General features: G+C 50.2%; 1 protein-coding gene across 1 annotated transcript; it reads right to left on the bottom strand.

Annotated features, from left to right (window-relative positions):
• Window positions 1-2,379: 2,379 nt before the first annotated feature.
• On the bottom strand, window positions 2,380-24,838 carry TTC12 (tetratricopeptide repeat domain 12; the record flags this gene model as incomplete). Its single annotated transcript, XM_081960502.1, has 21 exons — window positions 24,724-24,838; window positions 23,867-24,021; window positions 21,500-21,533; window positions 20,630-20,707; window positions 19,562-19,683; window positions 18,722-18,781; window positions 17,862-17,981; window positions 17,067-17,127; window positions 16,347-16,535; window positions 15,447-15,516; window positions 14,974-15,062; window positions 14,368-14,536; window positions 12,723-12,815; window positions 12,492-12,555; window positions 10,555-10,689; window positions 9,352-9,456; window positions 8,896-8,964; window positions 8,188-8,289; window positions 5,041-5,140; window positions 2,842-3,067; window positions 2,380-2,455 (listed from the first exon to the last, which is right to left on the bottom strand). The coding sequence occupies exons 1-21, from the start codon at window positions 24,824-24,826 to the stop codon at window positions 2,380-2,382; spliced, it is 2,220 nt and encodes a 739-aa protein (XP_081816628.1). The 5' UTR covers window positions 24,827-24,838.
• Window positions 24,839-25,114: the final 276 nt, after the last annotated feature.

The raw sequence follows: 25,114 nt of genomic DNA, 5'->3' as shown, positions 1-25,114 counted from the left end.
GCCCACAAGCTCCTTTAGCTGTTTGAGAGTCAATTAGAAGCATTACGCTTTAACCTGGTGAATCCCATCACTTGGAGTGGTTCCCAAAAGGAGCCAGGTTGGCTGACTCTGCAAACAGCTTAGAGAGGGCTGGAAAGCACTATAAAGCAGTATATAAGTCTAAGTACTATTGCTATCTTCCTTCCTTCCTTCCTTCCTTCCTTCCTTCCTTCCTTCCTTCCTTCCTTCCTTCCTTCCTTCCTTCCTTCCGTTAGTGCAAGATTGCAGGCTAATTCTGCCAATTGCCAGGAGTCTAATCCTGAGCGGCTCAAGGTTGACTCAGCCATCCTTCCGAGGTGGGTAAAATGAGGACCCAGATTGTTGGAGGGGCAAGAGCCTGACTCAGTAAACCCCTTAGAGAGGGCTGTAAAAGCACTGTGAAGTGGCATATAAGTCTAAGTGCTATTCCTATTTCTATACCATTTCAGACAGGTGGCTGCCCAGACTCTTCTTAAACACCTCCAGTGATGAAGCACCTGCAACTTCTGGAGGCAATCTGTTCCACTGACTAATTGTCCTCACTGTTAGGAAGTTTCTCCTTAATCTCAGGTTGCTTCTCTCCTTGATTAGTTTCCATCCATTATTTATTACCTTCTGATGCTTTGGAAAATAAGTTGCCCCCCCCCCTTCTTTGTGGCAGCCCCTCAATTACTGGAAAACTACCATCATTTCCCCCTAGTCTAGCCATACCCAGTTCCTGCAACCGTTCTTCATATGTTTTAGTCTCCAGGCCTTTAACCATCCTATTTGTTCTTCTCCGCACTCTTTCTAAAGTCTCAGCAATCCTCATTAGCTATTCTTGTCAAATGACACACAGAATTGTGGTAGAGCCTCGCTTGTTGAGGTCAAATCAGCAGCCCCACACAAGAATGTTCTGTTCCCATCGTGCATGCCCCTAATTTTTAAGACCAGTGCAGTAGCGAAAGACAGCAACTCTGGAACCCAGGATCTGGAGCAAGCAGGCCAAACAGGAGGGCAGGAATGGTGATTTTGCTCCTTGCAAACTTCCATGCTCTTCAAGCCCTACTTCCTGTGAAGTGGAGTAGATTAGCCACTCATCCACTGCTCCCGGGAAGAGATAATGACATACAATTTCACATCTGCTCATCTTGGCATAATGGCCGTCTCAGAGAGTCAAGGAGGGAGAGAGGGAGAATCTGAAATCAAGTTAAGATTCTCCTTCTCTTGCTCTCCTGCCAAGGTGATTGCCTGATTAGGAAGGCAAGAAAGCTCAACTCACATAACAGAATAAGGGAGTTGGAAGAGGCCTTGGGGGTCTTCTAGCCCAACCCCCTGTTCAGGCAGGAAACCCTACACCATTGCAGGCAGATAATTGTCCAATCTTCTTAAAAACATCCAGTGTTGGAGCACTCACAATTTCTGGAGGCAAGTCCTTCCACTGATTAATTATTCTCACTGTCAGGAAATTTCTCCTTAGTTCCAGGTTGCTTCTCTCCTTGATTAATTTCCACCCGTTGCTTCTTGTTCTGCCCTCAGGTGCCTTGGAGAATAGCTTGACTCCCTCTTCTTTGTGGCAACCCCTGAGATATTGGAAGACTGCTATCATGTCTCCCCTAGTCCTTCTCTTCATTAAACTAGACATACCCAGTTCCTGCAACCGTTCTTCATGTTTTAGCCTCCAGTCCCCCAATCCTCTTGGTTGCTCTTCTCTGCACTCTTTCTAGAGTCTCCACATCTTTTCTACATCGTGGCGACCAAAACTGAATGCAGTATTCAAAGTGTGGCCTCACCAAGGCATTATAAAGTGGTATTAACCCTTCACGTGATCTTGATTCTCTCCCTCTGTTTAGCCTAGGATTGCATTGGCCTTTTTAGCTGCTGCAGCACACGGCTGGCTCCTATTTAAACAATTGTCTACTAGGACAATTTGAAAGAGAAGCCTGGGCCTGAAGCCTGCAATCTATCTATACCCAGGATTCAGCGCATGAAACACTCAGAAAGAAGGAAAGGGTGAAAACCCAAATGCTCAGATCCCAAGGGATCCAGCCAGACTTGGTCTGTGTCCAAATCTCAAGTAATGCCTTCTCCCCCTTTTTTTTTTTTGAAGAAGCAGCTCCTTTTGAAAGTGACAATTTCCTACCCGGATAAGGAATTGGCTCCTAGAATTGCCTCTGCATTTTTACAAACACAGGGAAACCACTTTAACCCAGGCACTGTTCCAAGTGGTTTATTAACCTTGGTACGTATTTTTATGACCTTCTCTCTCTTCCGCTGCCTCGCTCCGCTTTTAATCTTCTTTATTGTCAAAAGGAAGCAGAGTTTCAACCTGGGACGGGGGCTGGGCACTGAATCCCTCTCTCTGGACCACCTCCTGGCATCCTAAGGGCCTGGCATCTTCCTGATGGAAGCAGTCAGGGCCGCCATTCCGTTCAGCTCTCGCAGCCGGCTGGTGTGCCTGCAAAGACCGCAGAGAGACAGCAAAACCGGATCAGAGATGCGGGTGGGACAGAACTAAAGGCTCTGAGCAGATTTATCAGCAAGCAGGAGAGGGCAGCGGGCGTTTTCTACACCTTCTATCCCAGGAGCATCAGGAGGACAACATGGGACACATTTAAGCCTGAGGGCTTTTTACTTTAAAAAAGTAAAAAGAAAAGCTTCATCAGCTGTGACAATCAGCTGTGCAGTGCGATGGTGGGAACCTCTTTTTTATTTTTTACTTTTTAAAAGCATCTTTTTTACTACTGGGTCCAGCTGGGCCAGAACCGGTAGCATTTCACCCCTGCCAAGAACCCAAAGGGATGGGGGACGATTCCTGGCCTGCCCGCTATGAAGAAGACTTGCCTGGCATCAGCGGTGCAGAGCTTCCCTAAGGCTATGGCGGCGTTCTCCTTCACGTAAGGCCTTTGGGCCCCGCGGGTCGTGGCTCTCAGCAGGATTCTGATCACGTCCGTGTCGAGCAAAGTGGTGGCTGTCCCAGGCACCTCCAGACATTTCCCCAGGCAGAAAGCAGCGTTCCCTGCCACCACCTCGTTCGGGCAGGACAGAAGCTTCGTCAACAGCCTGCATTCTGGGGGAAGAGACCAAGAGAGGCCCGAATAAGATCCGGGGAAGAGCAAAGGCTATAAAGGAAGGTTAATTCCCTCCGTGCCAAAGGGATTTGTGGAAAGGCAAGATGGAAGGAGGAACAGCTCAATTCTCTAGATGGGGAAAGGGGGGGGGGGAAAGGCCATGCCAATTAAACTCTCCATCCCAGAAAAGAAGACCTTTGAACCAGTCGACAAGGAGGTCAACAGCCTCCAGAAGCACCCAGAGGAATGAGGTTGCAAGATGATTAGAGGGCCAGGAAGCCAGCTGGCACCAGGGCTGAAAAGGAAGGAAGGTTTTTGGCTGGAGAACAGAGCCACAGCAGCTTTCCAGAAAGAGTTGTTGGTTTATTCGTGTCAGAAGCACCACAGTTAAAACAAGGCAGGCGCTACAACGCAACGTTTAAAATATAAAAATACAAGATCGTAATATGTGCAACTTAAGCAATCTTGTCCGGAAACTAGCAACAATAATTGCGTTCTGTTGTGCTACTACGAGGTCCACTGATCAGGACAAAAAGGGTTAAGGTAGAAGATGTGTTGTTGTCTGCAAGTCACCACAATCGCAAAGGGCAGAAGCCGCCGGAAAGCCCCGTTTGTTCAGGGGGTCTCTGGAGGGTCTAGGACAAATCACCACGGCCAACTCAACGTGGGGCAACTTGCTGCGGGACAAGAGTTACACTAATATGAAAGAAGTGGTGGGATAGAATCCTTAAAGAAAGGATGCAAAAGGAGGGACGGAATGAAATGGGAATGGCCAAAATTAAAATATTTTTTACTTAATGTAAATAATTCAATAGAATTGTTGAATTGTCCTGCAGCAAGGTGGCCATGGTGAGTTGGCCATGGTGAGTTGGCCATGGTGAGTTGGCCATGGTGAGTTGGCCATGGTGAGTTGGCCATGGAGAGTTGGCCATGGAGAGTTGGCCATGGAGAGTTGGCCATGGTGAGTTGGCCATGGTGAGTTGGCCATGGAGAGTTGGCCATGGTGAGTTGGCCATGGAGAGTTGGCCATGGTGAGTTGGCCGCAGCAAGTTGACTGTGGTGGGTTGTCCCATTCCCGTCTCTGGCTCTTGTTGCACCCATGAGTCCCCTTGCCAGGAGAAGGGGTGGGTGAGTTTCCTTCAAAAGGAGAAGCAAGCAAAATCCTAGGGTTTTCCTCCTTTTTCTCCCTCCATAATGTGAGTCTCCAATGAAGAGGAAGCAATCCTGCTCTCTCTCCAAGGACACCTGAGCAGGACAGATGCTCTAAAGTAAAACTTACAATAAGCGTGTTTTTTTTTCTCAGGCAGCCACAGAATTTCGCAACGATTTGATCCCAGAGGAAACCTTTGAAACGATTTTCAGCTCTCATGGAACAAGACAGATAAAAACCTAACGACACCATTCATCTCTAACCTACACAATCCGTGTTTTACAACAGGAGGCGAGTTGGTAGCTGAATTGTGGAGTGTAACAATTCCCAGAGCTGAGAGCGCTACAACTGCGTGGTGTGCAAAGTTCAAAATAAAATGTATATTCAATTTTGGCGATCATGGCTTCTTGTGGAAGTCCAGCTGAGAAAAACTTCCCTAAAGGAAGGGGATCCTTTTGGGAAAGTCAGTCCTATTTCTCTAAGCAGGCTGGAGCTGGGAAGATGCCTCAAAGGAATACAGGGTGGCCTCAAGGTGGGCAGCTTCTGCCCCACAGAGCTGTTTTTTTAAGGAAGAGAGGGACATAACCCAGAGGCCACATCTCAGATCTCTTGGCTTCTCTGGCAGCCTGGGGCGGTTGCCTTCGGTTTGTGTTTCTCAACCGTAGCAACTTCCGGAGGGCTTGGACTTCACCTCCCAGAATTCCCCAGCCAACCATGCTGCCTGGGGAATTCTGGGAGTGGAAGTCCAACCCCCTCTGAAAGTCACACAAGTTTAAAAATAAAAACACTGCCCTGGATTGAGCCAAAGGCAATCACACTTACTTTTATCCAGTTTCACCATCTGCATCGGAGCGAGCCGGCTACTCTTGGCACAAGTGGCAAGGACCTTCATGGCATAATCCGTTGTGGTTTCCCCGCCAGCCTAGATCGAAGACAGTGGTGGGATTCAATTTTTTTTACTACTGGTTCTGTGGGCATGGTTTGGTGGGTATGGCAAGGGAAGGATACTGCAAAATCTCCACTCCCTCCCCACTCCAGGGGAAGGATATTGCAAAGTACCCATTTCCTCCCAATCAGCTGGGACTCGAGTGGCAGAGGATAGATGGGGCCAGCCAGAGGTGGTATTTACCGGTTCTCCAAACTACTCAAAATTTCCGCTACCGGTGCTCCAGAACTGGTTAGAATCTGCTGAATGCCACCCCTGGACTCCTCCCATCAAAAGCAGAAACCTGTCTCCAGAAACCCTATATACTATAAAAACAAGAATTCCCTCGCCATCTTTGGGAGTTGAAGTCCACACATCTTCAAGAAGCCAAGTGTGCAAAACACAGCATTAAGTGCCTAATGAGACAGTTATGGAATCCTTCAGGAAAGAGCTATCTGTACCTAGCAGAATCTGAACCAGGGGTGAAATCCTCCTGGTTCAGCCCGATTCAGCCTAACCGGTAGCGACAATTGTTGTTGGTTCTGTGAACCGGTAGTAAAAAAAACACTTCCGAGGATCACACAGTTGAGCTGTGAGCCACGCAATTGTCGGAAGCTTTCCCCTCACTTTTTAAAGCATTTTTCCCAGTTAATAGGCAGGAAAAAAATGCTTTTAAAAGTAAAAAAAAGTTGGCCACACCCACCCAGTCACATGACCCCATCACCAAGCCACACCCACAGAACCGGTAGCAAAAAAATTAGATTTCATCACTGATTTGGACTCAAACCTCCTCCCTCCTCTCACTGCAAAACCAGCTGTATGACCTCTCTTCTTCCCTGAAGACCCCAGAAGCATCTACCGTATTTTTCAGAGTATAAGATGCACCAAGATTTTGAAGAGGGAAATGTTTTAAAAAAAGTTTTTGCACTCTGAAGACCTCCCAAAAACAGCCCGTTTTTTGTCAAAAAAAAAAAAAGGGCATGCATAGCCTTTAGGAGACATAGAGTGCTCCTGGGGGCTGGGGGGGGGGGAAGACCCGTTTTTCACTCATTTTTGCCCTCCCCAGCCCCCAGGAGCACTCTGGAAGCCTCCTAAAAGCTATGCACGGCTATTTTTGCAAAGTGGGCGGGGTTTCAGGAGGCCAAAAATGCTGTACGGAGTGTATTAAATGTTGCATTCCTTTTTTGAGGAAAAAAGGTGTGTCTTATACTCCGAAAAATATGCTATTCCACCTTTTCTCTTCCTTTCCACCCCATGTTCTTCCTCCAGCATTCTGCCTCAGGCAATGTGTGAGCCTGGAACCGAGATGGTCTTCTCCCTGCTGCTCCGATGCCACCAGGAGCCCATTCGCATCTATCGCCTGGGTATTTGCTCGGCCAGCCCCCTCCCCTTCCCGCTCTGACCGCCCATCAATCTAGGTTTCTTTGGAGGGAGGGAAACGGCTGAGGAAGGAAACCCCGTTCAGCAGCCAAGAGCGCATTAAAGACGCAGGGAACGGAAGAGGCACCGCTGGCTCGAGGGAGTTTGTCACCGTGAGCTGATCGTGAGCTCAGGGGACAGCTGGGTCTCTGAGGAGAAGGTCATTGCTGCCCCAAGGCAGAGAGGGAAGCAGAACACCCTCCCCCTGGCAGCTCCAGCTGAAAGGCTGCTGGGAGGAGAAGAGGGTAAGAAAGAAGATGCTACTAATTGCAAGGTACATTGCAGGAAATAGTCATGTGCTTCTGTTTTGACCAGGACAACGAGGAAAACTGTAGCAGCCACTGTGTAGGACTGTGATGGTGAACCTATGGCATGGATGCCAGAGTTGGCATGCAGAGCCCTCTCTGTGGGCGGGCACGCCGTCACCAGCTGATCTGGCTTCTGTCACTGGTCTTTGCAGGTGCCGGAGGGCGGCCCGGAAAACAGCCCCAAAACACTCTGGTTTTTGGGGTCGTTTTCTGGGCTCTTTTCAGGCTGTTTTGGGGCTGTTCTTTTGGGTCAAAATGCCCCCAAAACAGCCTGAAACTGCCCCCAAAAGGCCAAACCAGCCAGCCGGTCTTTGGGCTTCCGGCACTCCGGAGCACGTACATGGACGCATGTTCCGGTTTGGGCACTCGGTGCCAAAAGGTTTTGCCATCACTGGTGTAGGACAAACAGGTAGAAGAAGACGGGTGGCGTGTATCTAGGAGCACCAACTAGCAGTCGGAAGGTTGCTCAACCCCTGGACAGCCTGAGCAATAGAGAAAACCGTGAGCATCCTAGACTAAGCCAAGTCCAAAAACACTAGAACATTTCTTGGCACTCAGACAAATCAGCCATCGACAGGCACATGGAGGTAAACAACGTCTACATACCATTTAAAAGAGACGGTCAAAAAGCCCAAAGAAAAAGACCAAAAGACCTCCTCAATCAAGAGCAATGAAGAGCCAGATGAGCAGAGGTTAATACCAAGATTAATATTAGGCCAACAATCAAGCAGTAAACAACAGGCCGATCAAGGAAGTAACACCTCATACTGACAGGGCAAACCACTGAATATAAACAGAAGGTAATCCCTCTCCCTTCCTCCCTTGATGCCGTTCCCTAGTTGGGTCATGAAATGTCTGCAAGGAAACAGTCCAGCTCAGAGAGCACCAAGGGCCCCACAGTTCTCCTCCTCCTCCTCTTCGTCTTCCTCCTCCTCCTCCTCCATTCTGCAAACCCCCCTCCCTTCTAGCACTGACGACGTTCCCTAGTTGGGTCATGAAATGTTCCAAGGAAACAACCCAACTCGGAGAGCACCAAGGGCCCCATAGAAAGGCTCAGCCAAATGCTCCCTACTCTTTGATTCTGCAGAGTTGAGCTGAAAGGATGAACGCTGCAGGGGAGAAGAAGAGCTAAAATCCGCAATGTGCAACTAACCCAGAGAAGATGGAAAACAAGCCAATTGGGCCTTCATGCTCCATCCTTCTGGCACCGCACACAGCAGTTGTCTGCTCAGGCATTGGCCAGGAGCATTTCAAGGCCACTGGGATGGAAACAATGGCTCCGAAACAGGCAATGGCCACGGGAAAATGGCAAATTACCTTCAGGAACCGGATCATTCTCCTCACCACGTCTTGCCTCACAGCTTCTTCCAGAGCCGCCGGGCTTGCCTTCAGGACGTGACTCAAAAGCCCCACGGCTCTCTGAAAGGAGATCAAGGGAGAAATGGGGCACCACAGGGAAAGGGGTCGTGGTGCATGCTTCTCCACATGAGCTGTCCAGTTGGCTTCCCTGGGTTCCTGGGCTAGCTTGTTTGTTTGTTTATTGGGTTTATAGGCCGCCTTTCTCCCAAAGGACTCAGCTGGTCACGTCAATGGCAAAGGAAGACGGCCAGCCAGCTCTCTGCCATCTTGCTTATTCCAGGGCCCAAGGAGCAGAGAGCACCACCGTGGGAGCCTAAGACGTTCACTGTTCCAGTATTTGAGAGGCTGCCACGAACAAGAGGGAGTCAAGCTATTCTCCAAGGCACCAGAAGGCAGGACAAGAAACAATGGATGGGAACTAATCAAGGAGAGAAGCAACCTGGAACTAAGGAGAAGCTTCCTAACAGGGAAGACAATGAACTAGTGGAACAGCTTGCCACCAGAAATCGTGGGTGCTTCATCACTGGAGGCTTTTAAGAAGAGACTGGACAAGAGCCACTTGTCTGAAATGGTCCACATTCTCCTGCTTGAGCAGGGGGCTGGACTAGAAGACCTCCAAGGTCCCTTCCAGCTCTCTTATTCTATGTTCTATGGTCTAACACTCACTGTGATGATCCTCCCATCCGGGCTGTTGAAGAGAGAGATGCACGTGTCAGAGATTTCCTCGGCCAGTTCCTGAAACAACCGCCAGGATTAGTGTGCAAAGAGCAGAAGGGCAGTTTCATTAAGACGCTGGAGGGCAACCCCAAAGCTTCCTCGGACAGAAGGACAGAGGGACGCAGGAAGACCATGCTGGGCTGAGACCTGCTCAGAGCCAAAGCTTGGGGGACGGAAGCTTCACCCAGCCCCTTGCTATGTCACAGGGATGTAGATAAAGGGACAATGGGTAAGCCCACCAAATCCCTGGACCCATTCAAGCCAAAGAGGAAATCTTCCCAGGTCAGAGTTCCTTAAAAGATCCTTCCTAAAGATTGACCGGCATGGAAAGAATTTGCTCCATAGATCAGAGGAGAATTTCAGATGTTCGGAGACCCCCAAGTGTTTATATAGTTTATAAATCACCTCAACGACTGAGTTGGTCTCCAGGGAGAGGTTCATCATAAGGCCTAGCATTGCGTGCAAACACTCGGGATATCTGGCGGAGCTGTTTTCATTGCAGCATTGATTCTACAGAAGCAGAAAACAAAACCTTGTTACGAAATCAGCCCTGGATTTGGGCTTCTTTTTCTTAGTGTCAGGCCAGCCCCAGCGCGGTCTCACATGAAGGAAAGACCCTCGACTGCATTTGGCTGATGCAATAAGCTGGTTGTACTAAAAGTTGTGGGTCGCAGTAGAGTCAGGCTGGAATTAAATTCCCTGTGCTAAAAAAGATATAGAAAGTTTCCCTCCATCCCAGCCCTCCCCTCATGACCAGTCCGTCTTCAGCCAGTAAGAGCCCACATAGCTGTTTTGGGAACACTGAGATGTTTGAGGTAATTCGCATTCTTCCTCAGGGTGCACGGCAGGGGTGGGTTACGGCTTCCTCTACTGCTGCTCTGCTCAGGGACGGGCTTTGCACGCGTGTGCACTTGATGCGCGCTATATGTGCATGCACAGAAGCAAAAAACAAGATGGCGGCGCCTATGTCGCTGCTGATAGAACTGGTTCGGGGGTGTGGAGGGCCGAGTTACTACCTACTCAGCTGAACCAGTCCGAACTGGTAGGAGCCCACCTCTGGTGCACGGCCTTGGGTGCTGGCACAAACCGGTGCCGAGCTCTCCTGCTCTTCGTCAAGCTACCATTTCCCCCTCCCAATCCCCCCTCAAGGCTCCATGCATGTTGACTGCCCATTTGTCCCCACCCCAGGTCCCCCTCCTCTCTCTCAGCCTTTAATGGCAGGACGCCAGCAAGGCGCCAAGGCGAAGTTGGCAGAGATGATAGTCAGAAACTATCGGGAGACGGACGGCCAGTAGATCGTTGAGGAAGGACTAACTTGTTGGCCCAACAGCCTGACTGAGATCAAAGGGGGCCCTTCCGTTCGTAACAGCAAAGCAGAAACACCACCGAGAGCATTGATGTGGCAAGAGAAGGGCCAGGTGGCCACAAACAGCCACTTCTGCTTTATGGCAAAAAGGAAGGAGCGATGACTCAGGAGGCTTGATCTGTCAGCTGATCTTCCCACTTCCCACGGGGCTAATGGAGCAGAAAGGGGACAGGAGGGGCGTGAAAGGAAGGAGCAGCCAAATGGACAATAAACTGGCAGCAGCAGCAGACGGCCAAACGTACCACGAAGCTCAAGCAAGCTTGCCAGCATTCCTGATTTTCCGTCATTTGCATGCGGATGACGACGTCTGAGCAGAGATCCCCCATGAGGGCGATGCAGCGGCTAAGGACCGTCTCGTTCAAGGGCTTGGAAGAGCTCTTGAGACAAAAGAAAGACAGCTCCGTTAGGTTCACCCCAATAAGAACTTCAGTCGAGTCTGAAACCACAGGCAGCTGGAATATTCCAAAAAGAAAAAAAATTCCCCCTCACGGATCTACTTTTCTAGAGTGTTCAGAAATTGTTCGTGCTTAGAGAGAAGAGTCGGGTTTCTGTCGGGTGGGGTTGAGATATTGTTATCAATAGGAAAAACAAAACCAATAAAAAGACATTAAGAGTTGTCAACCTAATCTTGTGAAGCTTTCTTCTCTGGTAGCATTGTACTGCAAACTAGGGCATACAAAACCTTTGCTAGACCAATCCTCGAATACAGCTCATCTGCCTGGAATCCCCACTGTATATTGGACAATAACACAATCGAGCGAGTCCAGAGGTATTTCACAAGAAGATTTCTCCATTCCCCTGCAAACAATAGAATCCCTTATGCCACCAGGATTGGAATTTGGGGCTTGGAAAACCTAGAACTACACTGCCTATGGTCTGACCTAAACGCAGTACACAAAATTATCTGCTACAACGTCCTACCTGTCAATGACTTCTTCAGCTTCAGCCACAATAATACACGGGCAAACAATAGACACAAACTCAAGGTGTAAACCGCTCCAAACTCGATTGCAGAAAATACGACTTCAGCAACAGAATGGTCAATGCCTGGAATGCTCTACCTGACTCCATTGTTACATCCTCAAAGCCACACAGCTTCAACCTCAAACTGTCCACCGTGGACCTCACCCCATTCTGAAGAGGTCCGTAAAGGGGGCGTGGATAAGAGCACCAGTGTGCCCACCGTCCCTGCCCTACTGTCCCCATTTTACTTGTACTCATTTCGTTTGCCCATGTTTATACTTATGCTTGTTATCTTGTACATGAGTGACAAACTAACTTACTAAAAATAAATAAATAAAACAAAACAAAAGATAAATAGGGGGAAAGGAAGAAGGATGGGGAAAGCCTTCAGGAGCTCAAAGCAGTCTTTGAAGTGGATTCTGAGACATTTCTCGGGGAAAGAAACCCGAAGGCATGAAAATAATCTTGAGTGGTGCACCCAGGCAGTAAAATTAGACCCAGGGCTAAAATCATGATTCTAAAAGACTCCAATAGAGAGAAAGAGTCCTATTTACAACCTCAACTCCTGCAGAAGGAGGTGGAATGAGAAGATGGCAACTGCAGACGATTTAAAATGGGGAAAGGGATGGATGATCATCATTGCTAATGTCCTCTCAACCCATCACCGCAATTCTGGGATGGAAGAATGGTCCAGCAAACACCTAAATCCCCTGTTATCCTCTCTCATAAACCCTCCATCTTGTCAGGGTCCCAAATAGCATCCAAAAGAAAATAAGAATTCAAGGCAAGAGGTTCCTCAAAGTTCCAATTTATGAAGAGAGCCATGTTGGCACATCTGGGAAAACCCGAATCTGAAAGCTTCTCAGTTTTCCCCACCCAGTTGAAAGTTCAAGATCTCCCCCCCCCCCCCTCCACACACACATATCCATCCCATGGTCCAATCTTCCACGGCCACGAATACAGATTCCTCCCATCCAGTTCCGGTCAGGTGCCGAGACAAAGGTTGACCTTGACTTTCTAAGAAGAATGTTATTATGGCTACATATCACCCAACTCTGTTTAATCCCCCCTCCCATTTTCCCACAATAAAAAGCAGACAGTAGAAAGTGTGGCAGGCCTGAAGTCCAAAAGAAAAAGATGGCTTGCAGTGAATCAATGCCATGAAACAGTAATTGGGTGAACAAATTTCAGGAATTAAAAAAAAGACTTTGCTTACCAGCAACTGAATAAAAATTGGCAAGGCCTCTGTGGACAGTTTGATACGGCACTGGAGTTTGAAGCTGTAAGCAAAGGAAGACGGAGAGTTAAGACTTTTGAGCTCCGGACTTCAAGAGACAGATGTGGCCATCTAAGATTTAAATCTTTCCTTGTAGACATTTTTATACCCAAATCAGAATTCCATTAAGCCTCAAACCTGGACCCGGAGGAGCTGGAGAATGCCACTCACTTTTCTTCCGGGATTAAATGGGTCAGCAAATTCATCGCGCTGTCAGCCCTGCCATCAGCAACTTTAACTAAGGATATCAATGTCTGTAGCCACCTGGAAAAGAAAAAGCATGTTCTCTGGTGGTCTAAAAGAGAGCTACAATTCCAATAAACCGGTCAGAGTAAAGTTTAAGGAAATGTATCAGTTGGTTTCTGCCAACTTAGCAGTTCAAATGCAAGTAGAAAAATAGGGACCACTTTTGGTGGGAAGGTAACAGTGTTCCATGCGCCTTCGGCATTGAGTCATGGCTGCCACATGACCACGGAGACATCTTCGGAACAGCGCTGGCTCTTCGGCTTTGAAACGGAGATGAGCACCGCCCCCTAGAGTCAGGAACAACTAGCACATATGCGCGAGGGGAACCTAGAAAACCTTGCACCAGGGAGTGAAAGCTCTACAGCGTCCCATGAATTCTGTGGAATACAATTTGGGTGGCTTGACAGAAAGAGGGGGACCAGGGCTTCAGTGAGCCCTAAACTCTGGGCAGAAACTGTAGAAAACAACTCATGTGTTTTTTGGGCCCCCAGGAGAAAAAACAGAATAGCTCTGCTGCCTGCCAAGTGATGCCAACTGGCCTTTAAGGATGCCGCTTGGGGAATTGGAGAGGGATGTGTTAAGAGACATGGCAATTCACTGGGCTCCACAGATAAATGATATCAGCTGCAGGTTTTTCCACAGAAGTGGGCAAAAAGAGACTGACTCATGGAAATACTTGCTGGCAGCATTAGAAATAACCCCCCCCCCTCTTTTTTTTAAACCAACCTTGATGATGTAACCTAATCACTGCGTAACATCCTCTTCATCAGAAAATATGCATTCAGCGGCTTTTCAAAGGAAAACATTTCCCTGGGTAGAAAAGGAGGAGGAGGAGGAGGCAAACCCCAGGGCCCTCAGAATTATCCTCATTTCCATGATGTGGATAGATTCTTGCTAACTCAGAAGGGTATTAAAAATAACATGATAGAAGCTGTAAATCAGGATTGTCCAACTTTGGCAAGTTTAAGACCTGTGGACTTCAACTCCCAGAATCCCCCAGCCAGGCATGTGGCATCTCCCAACTTCCCATTTAGAGCAGGGGTGTCCAACCGTGGCAACCTAGAACTAAGGAGAAATTTCCTGACAGTGAGAACAATGAATCAGTGGAACAACTTGCCTACAGAAGTTGTGAAGGCCCCAACACTGGAGGTTTTTAAGAAGATGTTGGAAAACCATTTGTCTGAAGTGGTGGAGGGTTTCCTGCCTAAGCAGGGGGGTTGGACTAGAAGACCTCCAAGATCCCTTCCAACTCTGTTATTCTATTCTATTCTATTCTACTCTACTCTACTCTACATTATTTCTATTGTTTCCTTCCCTTCCCTTTCCTCTCCTCCTTCGCTTCCTTTCCTTTTCTTAACTTTAAGACTTGCTGGGGCTCTGCTCACTAGGCCAGCCAGCCAGTCAGCAGCAGCCTCAGTAGGTTTGTGAGCTGTCCAAGGGCTTCTTAGCAGTTTGCAACCTAACAGTAACAGAGTTGGAATCTCTGCTTCAGCAGGAAGTCCCAGCTGGGGCGCAGGGGGGGGGGGGCGGGGCGGGGGGCTCAGCCGCGTGGTAACCCTGTGCCATTTACTTGGTGGTGTTGAGATGCCTGATTAAGAGGGCCCTCCCGTGCTCCGTCTGGGCGTAGAGGGAGAGCAGAGCCATGCACTCTTCCTGGACTTCGGGGGCCTCCGAGCACAGCAAAGCGGGAAGCTGCGCGTTGACACTGGGGTGAGTCAGAAGCAGCCGCTGGTTCTCCTCTGGAGCGAGAAGGAAGCAAAGCCAGAGGGAAGGTTCAGGCAACAGATCCGCCAGTCCTCCTCCTAACCCCCTCTGGCCAAGTTACTACCTACTCGGCCGAACCGGTCCGAACCACCTCTCTCTCTCTCTCTCTCTCTCTCTCTCACTCACTCTCTCACTCACACACACACACACACACACACAGAGGAGGCCGAGTTGCGAAGCCTGCAGGAGCTACCGGAGCTAATGGGAGGCTAAGGAGAGCGATTTGCCACCCATAAAAGAAGGGGTGTGTGGAGCAATCCACAGGTTTGCTTCCAGTGCTGCCTGGGCCACCAGGACCTTTGATCTGTCCCTCTTTCGGCCGTGTGTCTCAGTATGACTTGCGCCCCAAAGAGAAAGAAATGAGCCCACAGACCCCCCCACCCCTGGGGGAGGAAGGACGGGTGTAGATTACCGTTCCCTTTGCAGGCGGCTTGCCAGAGGAGAAGCAGGGAGCAAACCAGCTCCAGTTCGGCAGGCGAGTTGATCTTGGCGCTGAGAACCCTGCAGAAGGAAGGTGGAGGGTTACGCGAGGAAGGACGGCCGGCTCCTTGCTGCGGAACTGCTCGTCTTCCCAGGGCAACAAAACCCACAGGCTGTGTGGATCTGGCCTCTAACTGGGGGGCTTTGAAAGAGACAAAGTTGGAGTGTTTGACAGAGAAAAATAAAAAGCTGCCAAGTCTGGTGCCCGAGATTCACCCTTCATGGCAAAACCTTCCCTCTGTTGTGGCCTGCCAACGGCCAGCAGAGCTGCAGCAGATTCAGACAGTGAGGAGGTTGGGGAGCAGCAGGGGCCGGTCCTGGAGTCTGGGGAAGGCTCAGACGAGGGCTCTGCATCGGAAGCAGAGAGGGGGCCAAGGCCGTCTGGCTCCTGACGAGAGCACCTACCGTTCTATGACTTTGTTGTCGCTGATGACGCCAAAACCACCGTTCGTCCTAAACAAAGTTTGCTCGGTGCCTGCAACCGATTTAGACAGAGAGAGGACATTCAAAGGGAAGCAAATGAAGAGTTGAGGGTGGAGCATTTCTTGGTGTCTGGGTAAGATCCTTGGTTTGGGGCCCTTAGTAAAAGGGCCCTCTGGTAACCCCCGTGGGACGCTCGAAAAATGGGGGGTTCAGCCTGAGGCTGCCTCTTCCACAGGGCTGTTGTGGCAAGCCAGTGGCCAGTGGAGTTGCAGGCAGATTCGGAGAGTGAGGCAGTTGGGGAGGAAGATGGGCCAGTCCTGGAGTCTGGGGAAGGCTCAGACAAGGGGCCAGAGATGGGGCCAAGGCCATCTGGCAGTTCTCAGCTGCCTTCGGAGCAAGACATCAGTGAGGCAGAGGAACAGCTGGAGTCTGTTCCCAGTGTGTGTGCATGCACAGAGCTTCCAGAAGAAACAGCTAAGAAATCAGGGTCGACTTGGGAGTAAAGCCACAGGTGGAGGATGAATGGCTCCTCCCATAGGAAATAAAAGAGGAGCGAAAGGGGAGGGGGCGTTTGCAGGAAACAATTCGTTTGTTTGTTCATTCTTTCATTTCAGGAGTGTGAAGATCTGTCCGTGAATCCCACAGACTCTGTGCCCAGTCTTTCCTTGAATAGCACCTCATTTGGAAAATATTTACATGGCAGCTTTCCAAGATAGATAAGGTCTGTGGTTATAAATCCTCCTTTGAAATACTGTTTGCCAGGCCTTTAATGAAGGTGAATGAGGGGAATTCACATTCGTTTAATAAAAGGGGTTTTGTCGGGACCAGGACTCTGCCTCGTGCTTTTTGGGGGGAAGCCTGGGTCAGAACAAGGGCACTCACAGGCTTGAACCAGGTCCGTCAGAAGCCGAATGCCTCCTGCGTAATAGAGAGGGTCCTGATCTGGCTTGCTGAGTTTCTGAAGCATCTCATTTACGGCAACGGCAGTGAGTTTCCCAGACTTGAGATCCTCCGAAGCTCTCTCCTCCTGGCAGAGTTTTTTCTCCTCCAGGTCTATTTCATTGACGCAATCTGCCAGCGGGAAAAGGTAGAATTGGCAGGTAGGAAGAGGAGAAACATGGGATGAAATCAGTGGTGGGATTCAATTTTTTTTTACTACTGGTTCTGTGGGCGTGGCGTGGCTGGATAGGCGTGGCTTTGTGGGCCTGGCAGGGGAAGGATGCTGCAAAATCCCCCTCCCCCCACCCCACTAACCTGCTTTCCAGCTCCGTTCTCCTGTGCAGGGCAGCAAAAGAAGACCCAGCCGATCAGCTGGGATTCGGGAGGCAGAGAATAGATGGGGGCAGGGTCAGCCAGAGGTGGTATTTGCCGGTTCTCTGAACTACTCAAAATTTCCGCTACCAGTTTGCCAGAACCGGTCAGAACCAGCTGAATCCCACCTCTGGGTGAAATGAACTGAGGTTAATGACATGATCCTGACTCGAAGCAACTCAGGGGGACAATGGCCACTCCCGTTATTCAGGAAGCGCGTTTGGTCTTTTGGTGGTTAGCCGGATAAGGGCCAGCGCCAGCGGGGTGAGGTGGAAAGGCCGGAGGTCTTACCTTTGCACAGCTTCTCCTTCTGGGGGTCAATGTCTAAAATCTTCAGATAGCATTCTCTGGCCTGGAAGCAGGAGGGAGAATCAGCATCAATGAACAGAAGCAGAGAGAGAAGAATGAAGAAGAGGCTGAAATGGCAAAACCAACTCCTCTGATTCCCGTAAGTGAGAGAAGAGAAGGACTTCGGTCTCCACGTGGGTCGAGCGCATAGAATTATGGGTGTGGGCATGCCCGTGGACAACCCCCCTGCGCTCCCCCCTGCTTTTGCCACACAATGGGGAAAAGGTTAGGCACCACTGCCCTAGGGGCAAACGCGTCTGGCCTACCAATTCTGAGCCTGATTCCTTGAGGACTACCTCCTTGGCGTACCTATTTAATCTTCTTGTTATTCTTTCTCAACAACAATGCAGGCTTGCGAGCAGAATTCTGCAGTTTTAAGACCGACGGAGTCCCACCGGCCCATCTAAACCCGTTAATAAACTCATATTCACACAATATAGGTAGTCCCCAACTTACAACCGTTTGTGTAGCCACTGTTCAAAGCGATGTCGGCGCTGAGAAAGGTTACTTATAACCGGTCCTCACGCTTATGGCCATCGCAGCATGGCCATGTGATCAAAGATAAGGCCCCGGGGTGATGGGATTGCCGTCTTGTGACCAAAGGAAAGGCCAGTTTCCCTTAACGACCAGGTTTCACTTAATAACTCCAGAGATTCGTTTAACACTATGCCAAAAAAAAAAGATCATATGGTTCTCCTTGCTTAGCAATGGAAATTCTGGTCGTAAGTCAAGGACTACCTGCCATAGCTTGGTGCAGCACAGACTCTGAGCCCGGCGAGGTCTCACCTGCTGGAAGTGCTTCTTGGCCAGGTACGCCTTTCCCATGTGGAAGAGAGCCTTGGTGCACTTCTCATCGCACTGCGTTAAAGAGAATCGCTTAGCAAAATCCACAGAGTCCCATGTCCCTGATTAAGGGCTACGGAAAGGGCACCGGGCTGTTGTTGGCTGGTGGGGGGGGGCATTGAACATATCAAGGCAGGGGCTACAGTTGCGTGGCTGAAGCCGGGAAATGCAGGTGTGTAAACAGGGGGTCCTGGCTGAGCGCTTCTGACCGCCTCTGCGGCCAACTCACTGCAGGAGATCTCGCCACGGGACAAGAGTTAAACGAATACCAAAGAAAGAGTGGGAAAGAATAGTTAAAGAAAGGATGCCAAAGGAGGGACAGAATGAAAAGGGAATGGCAACAATTACAATAATTTAAATTTTTTTAAAAAAATAAATAAATAGAATTATTAAATTGTCCCGTCGCGAGATATCACATGTTGAGTTGGCCGTGGTGAGTTGGCCACAGTTAGTTGGCCATGACAGTTGGAGCTGGCAAGTTGGCCACAGTTAGTTGTCCCATTTTGACCTCTGACACCTCCTGCAGACACCTTTCAATGGTAGCAACTTGTTACTGAAAACCGAAAACGTTTCAACCCTTTTAGAAAATGACCATTTACTTTATATTGTCTAGCAGAGAACCATACAGGCTGAAGCCAATTTAGGTCATTGCCAATTGTCGTTTTGTCTGGATGCCACCTTGCCCCTCAGAGCCCAGGTCCTTCCAGTTCTGCCCCTCTCACGGAGGCCGGGGGACGAAGGCAGGCGAGGCTTACCCTCAAGGCCCAGCTGCAGTCGTGAATGGCTTTCCCGTACTTCTGCAACTTGATGTAGGCCTAATGCAGAAACAAACCCGGAGAAGCAGGTTAAGTGGAGGTGGTGCTGTGTCCTTCAAGATGCCAGCCATTCCGCCGGGGCTTTCCTGGCAGAAGAACTGAGTCATTCACCAGCCAAACTGGCCTGAGGAAACCTTCAGTTAGCAGCCACGGCGGTCGCACTGCTGGCTCAAAATGTTATATTTTCTGCTGTATTCTCAACAACAGTCCCCCCCCCCCCCATATTTAGGAGAAAATAAGGCGGAAGGTTGTGACTAGGCTACTGCAAGTCCGGGGCATCAGAAAAACTCATTCTGCTCCACTTAGCTTCCATAGAGAAGGCCAAGCCATGAAATTAGCCTTTTTCCCAGTGGTGAGATTTAGCCAGTTCGCGCCAGTTCAGGCGAACCGGTAGTTGAAAGGACCTGTTGGCCCTGCCCACCCTGCCCCGCCCCTTCCAGGAGTCTTTGGATGCCAGGTAAGTGCAGGGGCCTCGCGGAGGGTCTGGGTGGGCAAAAATTGGGCCTTCCAGAAGTCCAAAAACGAGCCTGTTTCCAGCTTCCGGAGAACCGGAAGTGGAAATTTTGAGTAGTTTGGAGAACTGGCAAAGGCCACCTTTTCTGGCCCCGCCCCCATCCATTCTCTGCCTCCCGAGTCCCAGCTGATCAGGAGGGAATGGGGATTTTGCCGTCTCCTTCCTCTGCCACACCCACCAAGCCACACCCACGGAACCGGTAGTAAACAAAATTGAATGTCCCTACTGGCTGCCTCCTTGAAACGGGCGCACGCGGGCACACTGACCTGGGCTCGGTTGGTGTACAAGGCGGTCATGTCCTTCTGCTTCTTCAGGCCTTCCGTGTAGTTGTGCACAGCCGAAGCGTAGTCCCCTCGGCTGAACGCGTCGTTCCCCTTCTCTCTCAGGGCTGCGGGGAAGGCGGAAGAACCAAAGGCATTTTTTTAAAAAGAAAGCCAAGTCGTTGTAGTTGAGGATGGCCTCGAAAGACAGAGGGAAGAGCTGCCACTGAGGCTGGGATCCCAGAAACGAGACTCCAGAAAGCAGCCCCCAAGTTGCTTAAAAGGGAGGCAGGGAAGCTCTTTTAGCCATGCAGGGTCGTGATCCTGTATCGGTTCTAATAAAAACAGCTTTAGGTTCTGTGCAGGGTCTCTCTCTTAGCCTGCTCTACTTGACTGGGCTGTGACAGGAGTTATGCTCAGCTTGGACATTGGAAAGTTGGAAGGGAGCATCGACTCATCACAGCCAACTGGCTGCAGCCAACTCACCTGGGACCCTCGCTGCAGGACAATTCAAGAATTCAATTTCATTATTTAAAATAATTAAAACGTTATTTTTTTTAATCGCTCACGTTTCATTTTGTCCCTCCTTTGGCATCCTTTCCTTAATGATTCTATGGCACTATTTTTTGCTTTGTTTTGGCATTAGTGTAAGTTTGGTCCTGCAGCGAATTGGCCATTGCGAGTTGGCTGCAAGTTCTTGTAGGCCCTCTTGGGAAATTTTGAGTAGTTTGGAGAACCGGCAAATGCCACCTCTGGCTGGCCCCGTCCCCATCTATTCTCTGCTTCCCAAGTCCCAGCTGATTGGGAGGGAATGGGGATTTTGCAGTAACCTTCCCCTGCCACGCCCACCAAGCCACGCTCACAGAACTGGTAGTAAAAAAATTTGAATTTCACCCTTGGGGCAGGGCCAGCCAGAGGTGGTTTCTGCCAGTTCTCTGAACTACTCAAATTTTCCGCTACCGGTTCTCCAGGACCAGTCAGAACCGGCTGAATCCCACCTCTGGTCGAGGCCTAGGACTTGGTTTCTAGCCAGGAGCTCCAGCTGCTTCTGCTGAAGCCCCGTCTGACCCTCACCGTTTGCCGAGGCTTCGTTTTCTTTCCTCCTCCTGGCTCGCTCCTGGGCATCCTTCTCTAAAGCCGCCAGGAAGCTCTCTGGAAGTCAGTAAAGCAGAGATGGAGAAATTCAACCCAAAGGGAAAAGGATGTGGGTGTTTGAAAAGGAAAGTCAAATTACGGAGCAAAGCCATTTCGGAGATGCGAAGCAGAAAGCTACAAAAGGCCGTTTCATTAAGGCGGCAGCCAATTAGGATGGGAATCCAAAGTTTCCATTTGCAGAGAGAGGCAGAATGCAGAGATAGATAGTTCAGCCACTGCTCTGGAAAAGGAAAAGGAAAGAAAAAGCAACATTTCTAAGAGAGAGAGAGAGAGCAGCCCTCTAATTTCTGGCTAATGGGGTGATAAATATACCTGGCTGAATTATAAGGACATAAGATAATGAATGCATTTAGGAGCTAACTGGGGCCAGTTCTGATTTTAGAGATGAAAAGAAAACTTTCTGAGCAGGGCTGCAAGAGGCCAAGCCAGGCCCATGGAGGGAGGGAAGGAAGGCACTTCTCCCACCCCTATGCCACGAGGAGGGTCCTGGGCTTTGGAGGAAGCCCAGGGAATCCACCACAGGCAGGAAGCTCCCTCCACGCAGAGGGGCAGGCAGGGACCCCAGGAGCTTCCCAAGACCATGGGCTGGTTCATGCCCAAGGCCACCTGCGAGCAATGGCAGACGCTTTCCCTCCATGCCGCCTCCCAGCAGAGAAGGAAAAGGAGCAAAGCTTTTCCGGAGCTTCCCTGGTCTTCCCACAAGGTCTGGGGAGAGAGGGCTTGCAGAACAGGCAAGCACCCCTGGCACTCCAGGTCCAAACACACCTGTGCTGCCATGATTGGTCTTACCTGGTCTCATCGTTTCCTCTTGACTTGCCAATCCCTAGGAGAATGGGAAGAAAAGCCGGATGTCAGCTGGGGGCTGTGGGAAGGAAGGGAGGAGGGAAAGGAGGAAGAAAGGAGGGAGGGAAGGAGGGAAGGGAGGGAGAAAGGAAGGAAAGAGAGAAAGAGGGAGGAAGGAAGGAGACATGGGAGGAAGGAGAGGGAGGGAAGGAGGGAGAGAGGGAGGGAGGAAGGAAGGAGACGTGGGAGGGAGGGAAGAGACATGGAAGGAAGGAAGGAAGGAAGGAAGGAAGGAAGGGAGGAAGGAAGGAAGAAGGAGAGGGAGGGAGGAAGTAAGGAGATGTAAAAGGAAGAAAGGAAGGAAGGAGTGGAGGAGGGTGGGAGGGAGGGAGGGAGGAGAGGGAGGAAGAAAGGAGCTGTGGTAGGTAGGTAGGGAGTAAGGAAGGAGAGGAAGGGAGGAGATGTGGAAGAGAGGAAGGAAGGAAAGAGTGGAGGAGGGAGGGAGGAAAGGAGGAAGGGAGGGAGAAAAGAAAGAAAGAAAGGAAAGAAAGAAGGAAAGAAAGAAAGAAAGGAAAGAAAGAAGGAAAGAAAGAAAGAAAGAGGGAAAATACCTTTTGGAGGAAGGCAGAGGCAGATCAATTCTGTATTGCTGACAAGAAATTCAGGCTGGTGACATTACTAGGGATCATATTAGATAAGTCTTTACTTCCTCACAGTAGCAGCTTACTTAAGCTGGTCAACTACCGTAAGTAGGGTCAGGTTTAATTATTCCACTAATTAGGCCTATTAATTATTATCTTTCTAGGTGACCACCAAAGAATGCCCAGAGGTCTGGTGACTAGACCAGAAGCCCCAGTCCAAACACCCACGGCAGGAGGAGGAGGAGGAGGGGGAAGGGTGGGGGGCCTCTGGGCTCTCAGAACAAGTTCGGGGATGTCTCCACGAAGCCCCCCCACCCCAAAGTTGAGCCGAGCTTGAAGGAGACTTTGCCTTTTTTGCTTGACCAAAACTTAAGTGAGAAAAATGAATCAGGCTCATTTTTTAAAACACCACCACACAATAACAGACACCTCAAAAAGTGTTTCCAAAGCTGTCAAAGTTAATTTCAGTCAATAACCTTAAAAATCCACAAAGGTGGAATGAAAACAAACCAAAGGCCCAGAACATGCCAGGCGCAGGACAGAAAAATCAATGTGGCCCAGGGTTTTGCACACACTTCAATTGGGCAAATGGCAGCTGCAGGCAAGACACTGTCAGTGGCATTAATAGCACATCAATTTATACTTCGTAGGAGAATCTTTAAAAAAACAAACAATTCTCTTTGTGGGGCCACTACTACTCTACAGGATATAGATTAACAGAGTTGGAAGGGACCTTGTAGGTCATCTAGTCCAACCCCCCACCCAAGCAATCCTGGGTTTTTTTCAGCAGTATCTGGCCTAAAATAGGAGTTTTTGGATTCTTGGTCTAAAATCTGCTTTGCATTTCTTTAAGCCTTTTGGGGGGAACATATTTGGGGTGCTCCCAGAAGGGACGCCCAGAAGTCCTTAATAAAGAATAGGAAAAAAAATGTAATTATTATTTGCGGTTCAGAGAGTGGAGCAAGTAAGAAATCCTACTTGAAATGTTCAGAGAAATTCAGAGGTTCAAAGCAGAAGGTCTTCAAATTTGGCAACCTGAAGACTTGAGGACGGGGAGTTGAAGTCCACAAGTTTTCAAGTTGCCACGTTTGGGGACCCCCGGTTTAAAGATCTGCTTAGTCCCCATTTAATTTATGAGTGTATTACAGTATTGAGAGATCCAGCCTGAATTGAGACGCGGTCACTTTAAGACACGACATTTCGGTTGCTAAGCAAGGCATTTGTTGTTAAGTGAGTTTTACCTTGTTTTACGACCTCTCTTGCCCTAGTGAGCAAGAAAAGTGAATCACCACAGTCACCAAGTTAGCGACCCGGTTGTTAAGCGAATCCGGCTTCCCATTGGACTTCACTTGTCAGAAGGTCGCAAAAGGGGATCATGGGAGCCTGGGATGCTGTGACCGTCATAAATATGAGCCAGTTGCCAAGCGTCCCAATTTTTGATCACATGGCCATGGGGATGCTGCGACACAACTGTCGTAAGTGTGGGAAACGGTCATAAGTCCCTGTTTTCAGTGGCGTGACTTTAAACGGTCACTAAACAAACCGTTGTATGTCGGGGACTGGATGTATTTCTTCTTACAGCCACAAGCTTCCTAAGAGATGCTTTTGGACCCCGGATTGTGGGTGAAACCATTCCATCAGCCTAAAGGAGAGTCAATCGTCCCCTTAAGCTGCTAAAATGGCTAAGAATGACCCTCTTTAATTGATTTGTTCTGGAAGGGTCAAGGGTTACCGGCGAGGGCTGCGTGTTGATGACCGTCCTGTCCACTTTCGCCTTCGGCTTCTTCCCATCCTTGCCCGAAACAGACCGGAGTCTCTTTTCCGTCGCTGCCATGGCTTTTTCCTGGACGGCGGGATCTTCGGACTTCAGGCCTTCAATCAAGGCGGCTAAGAAGGAGGGTTTTTGAAAGGCAAAGAGGCCGTTTGGAAACAGGAAAAAGAATAGCTCTAAGCCCCGGGAATGTTTGCCAGAGGAGGTCAAAAAAGTCAAGATGGCAGCTGCCACCGGAGCCCAGCGCTCTTGATCATTGTGGACTCGATGCTTGGGGTGGGAGAACCTCAGCTCCAAATATTCCTCCCCCCCAAATTCCCCCTCAACTGAGGTCACCACCATGCCAGTGGAAGGGAAAGTGGACCACAGGGTGAGCTCCCTGAAAGCAGGGAGGGGGGGGGGAGGATTTCTGAAAGCAAAGATGAAATCTGAAGGTCCCAAAGGCATCAGAAAAGAGCCGGGGGGGTGAGCAGTGATCCAACTGGACACCCCTCCCCTCTAATTCTGGCACCCACCAATGAGGGGCTTCTCTTCTATCCTGACAAAGAAGGACCCCGGCTACCCCCACCCACCCACACCTCCAGCCCCCTGCAATGCCTCCAAGGCGGGGAAGGGGCTGCCTGGGGGGGGGGGGCTTCCCAGTCTTTAGCCTCTTGGGGAGACTCTCATCTGGGGGGGGGCTGCAAAAATACTACCAACCAGGTCAGATTTTGGGGGGGGGTCTCGTCCAAGAGCCCCCTCCTCAAGCAGAGAGAGCCGGGTGGGGGATCCTGGCTGCCCTGAGGGGACCCCCGTATCTTCCCCCCACCAGGGCTCACCGACTTCGTCCACGTCCCGCAAGAAGCCCTGCAGCTCCCGCTCCTCCCGCCGCCCCGACATCCTGGCTCCGCTGGCGCTGAGCTGCACCGGTTGGACAGCCATGAACCGGCTGGGCAAGTCCGCGGGAGCGTCTCCCGTCGCCCCGGCAACCGTGGGCGGGGCTATGCAAAATTGTGGGCGGGAGACAGACGCTTGCCGCAGCATCCCCTCCTCTCTGGGCGTGGCGGCAGGTGGGAGGGCGGGGCTATGCAAAACTCCGAACGCGGTGGGCGAGCCGGGTAAAGAGGCGGCGCTCTGACCGTTGGTGGAAAGGCGCGCCTGCCATTCCCACCAGCTCTGCGCAGGCGCTGCTGGGAGCTGACGTCTGGAACACGCGGGGCCGCCCGGTTG

Source organism: Natrix helvetica, assembly GCF_964273705.1.
Source record: "Natrix helvetica genome assembly, chromosome: 8".
In the NCBI taxonomy this organism is placed as follows: Eukaryota; Metazoa; Chordata; class Lepidosauria; order Squamata; family Natricidae; genus Natrix; species Natrix helvetica.
Note: the sequence above shows the minus strand (reverse complement) of the source record. Positions and strands in the feature narration are given on the sequence as shown.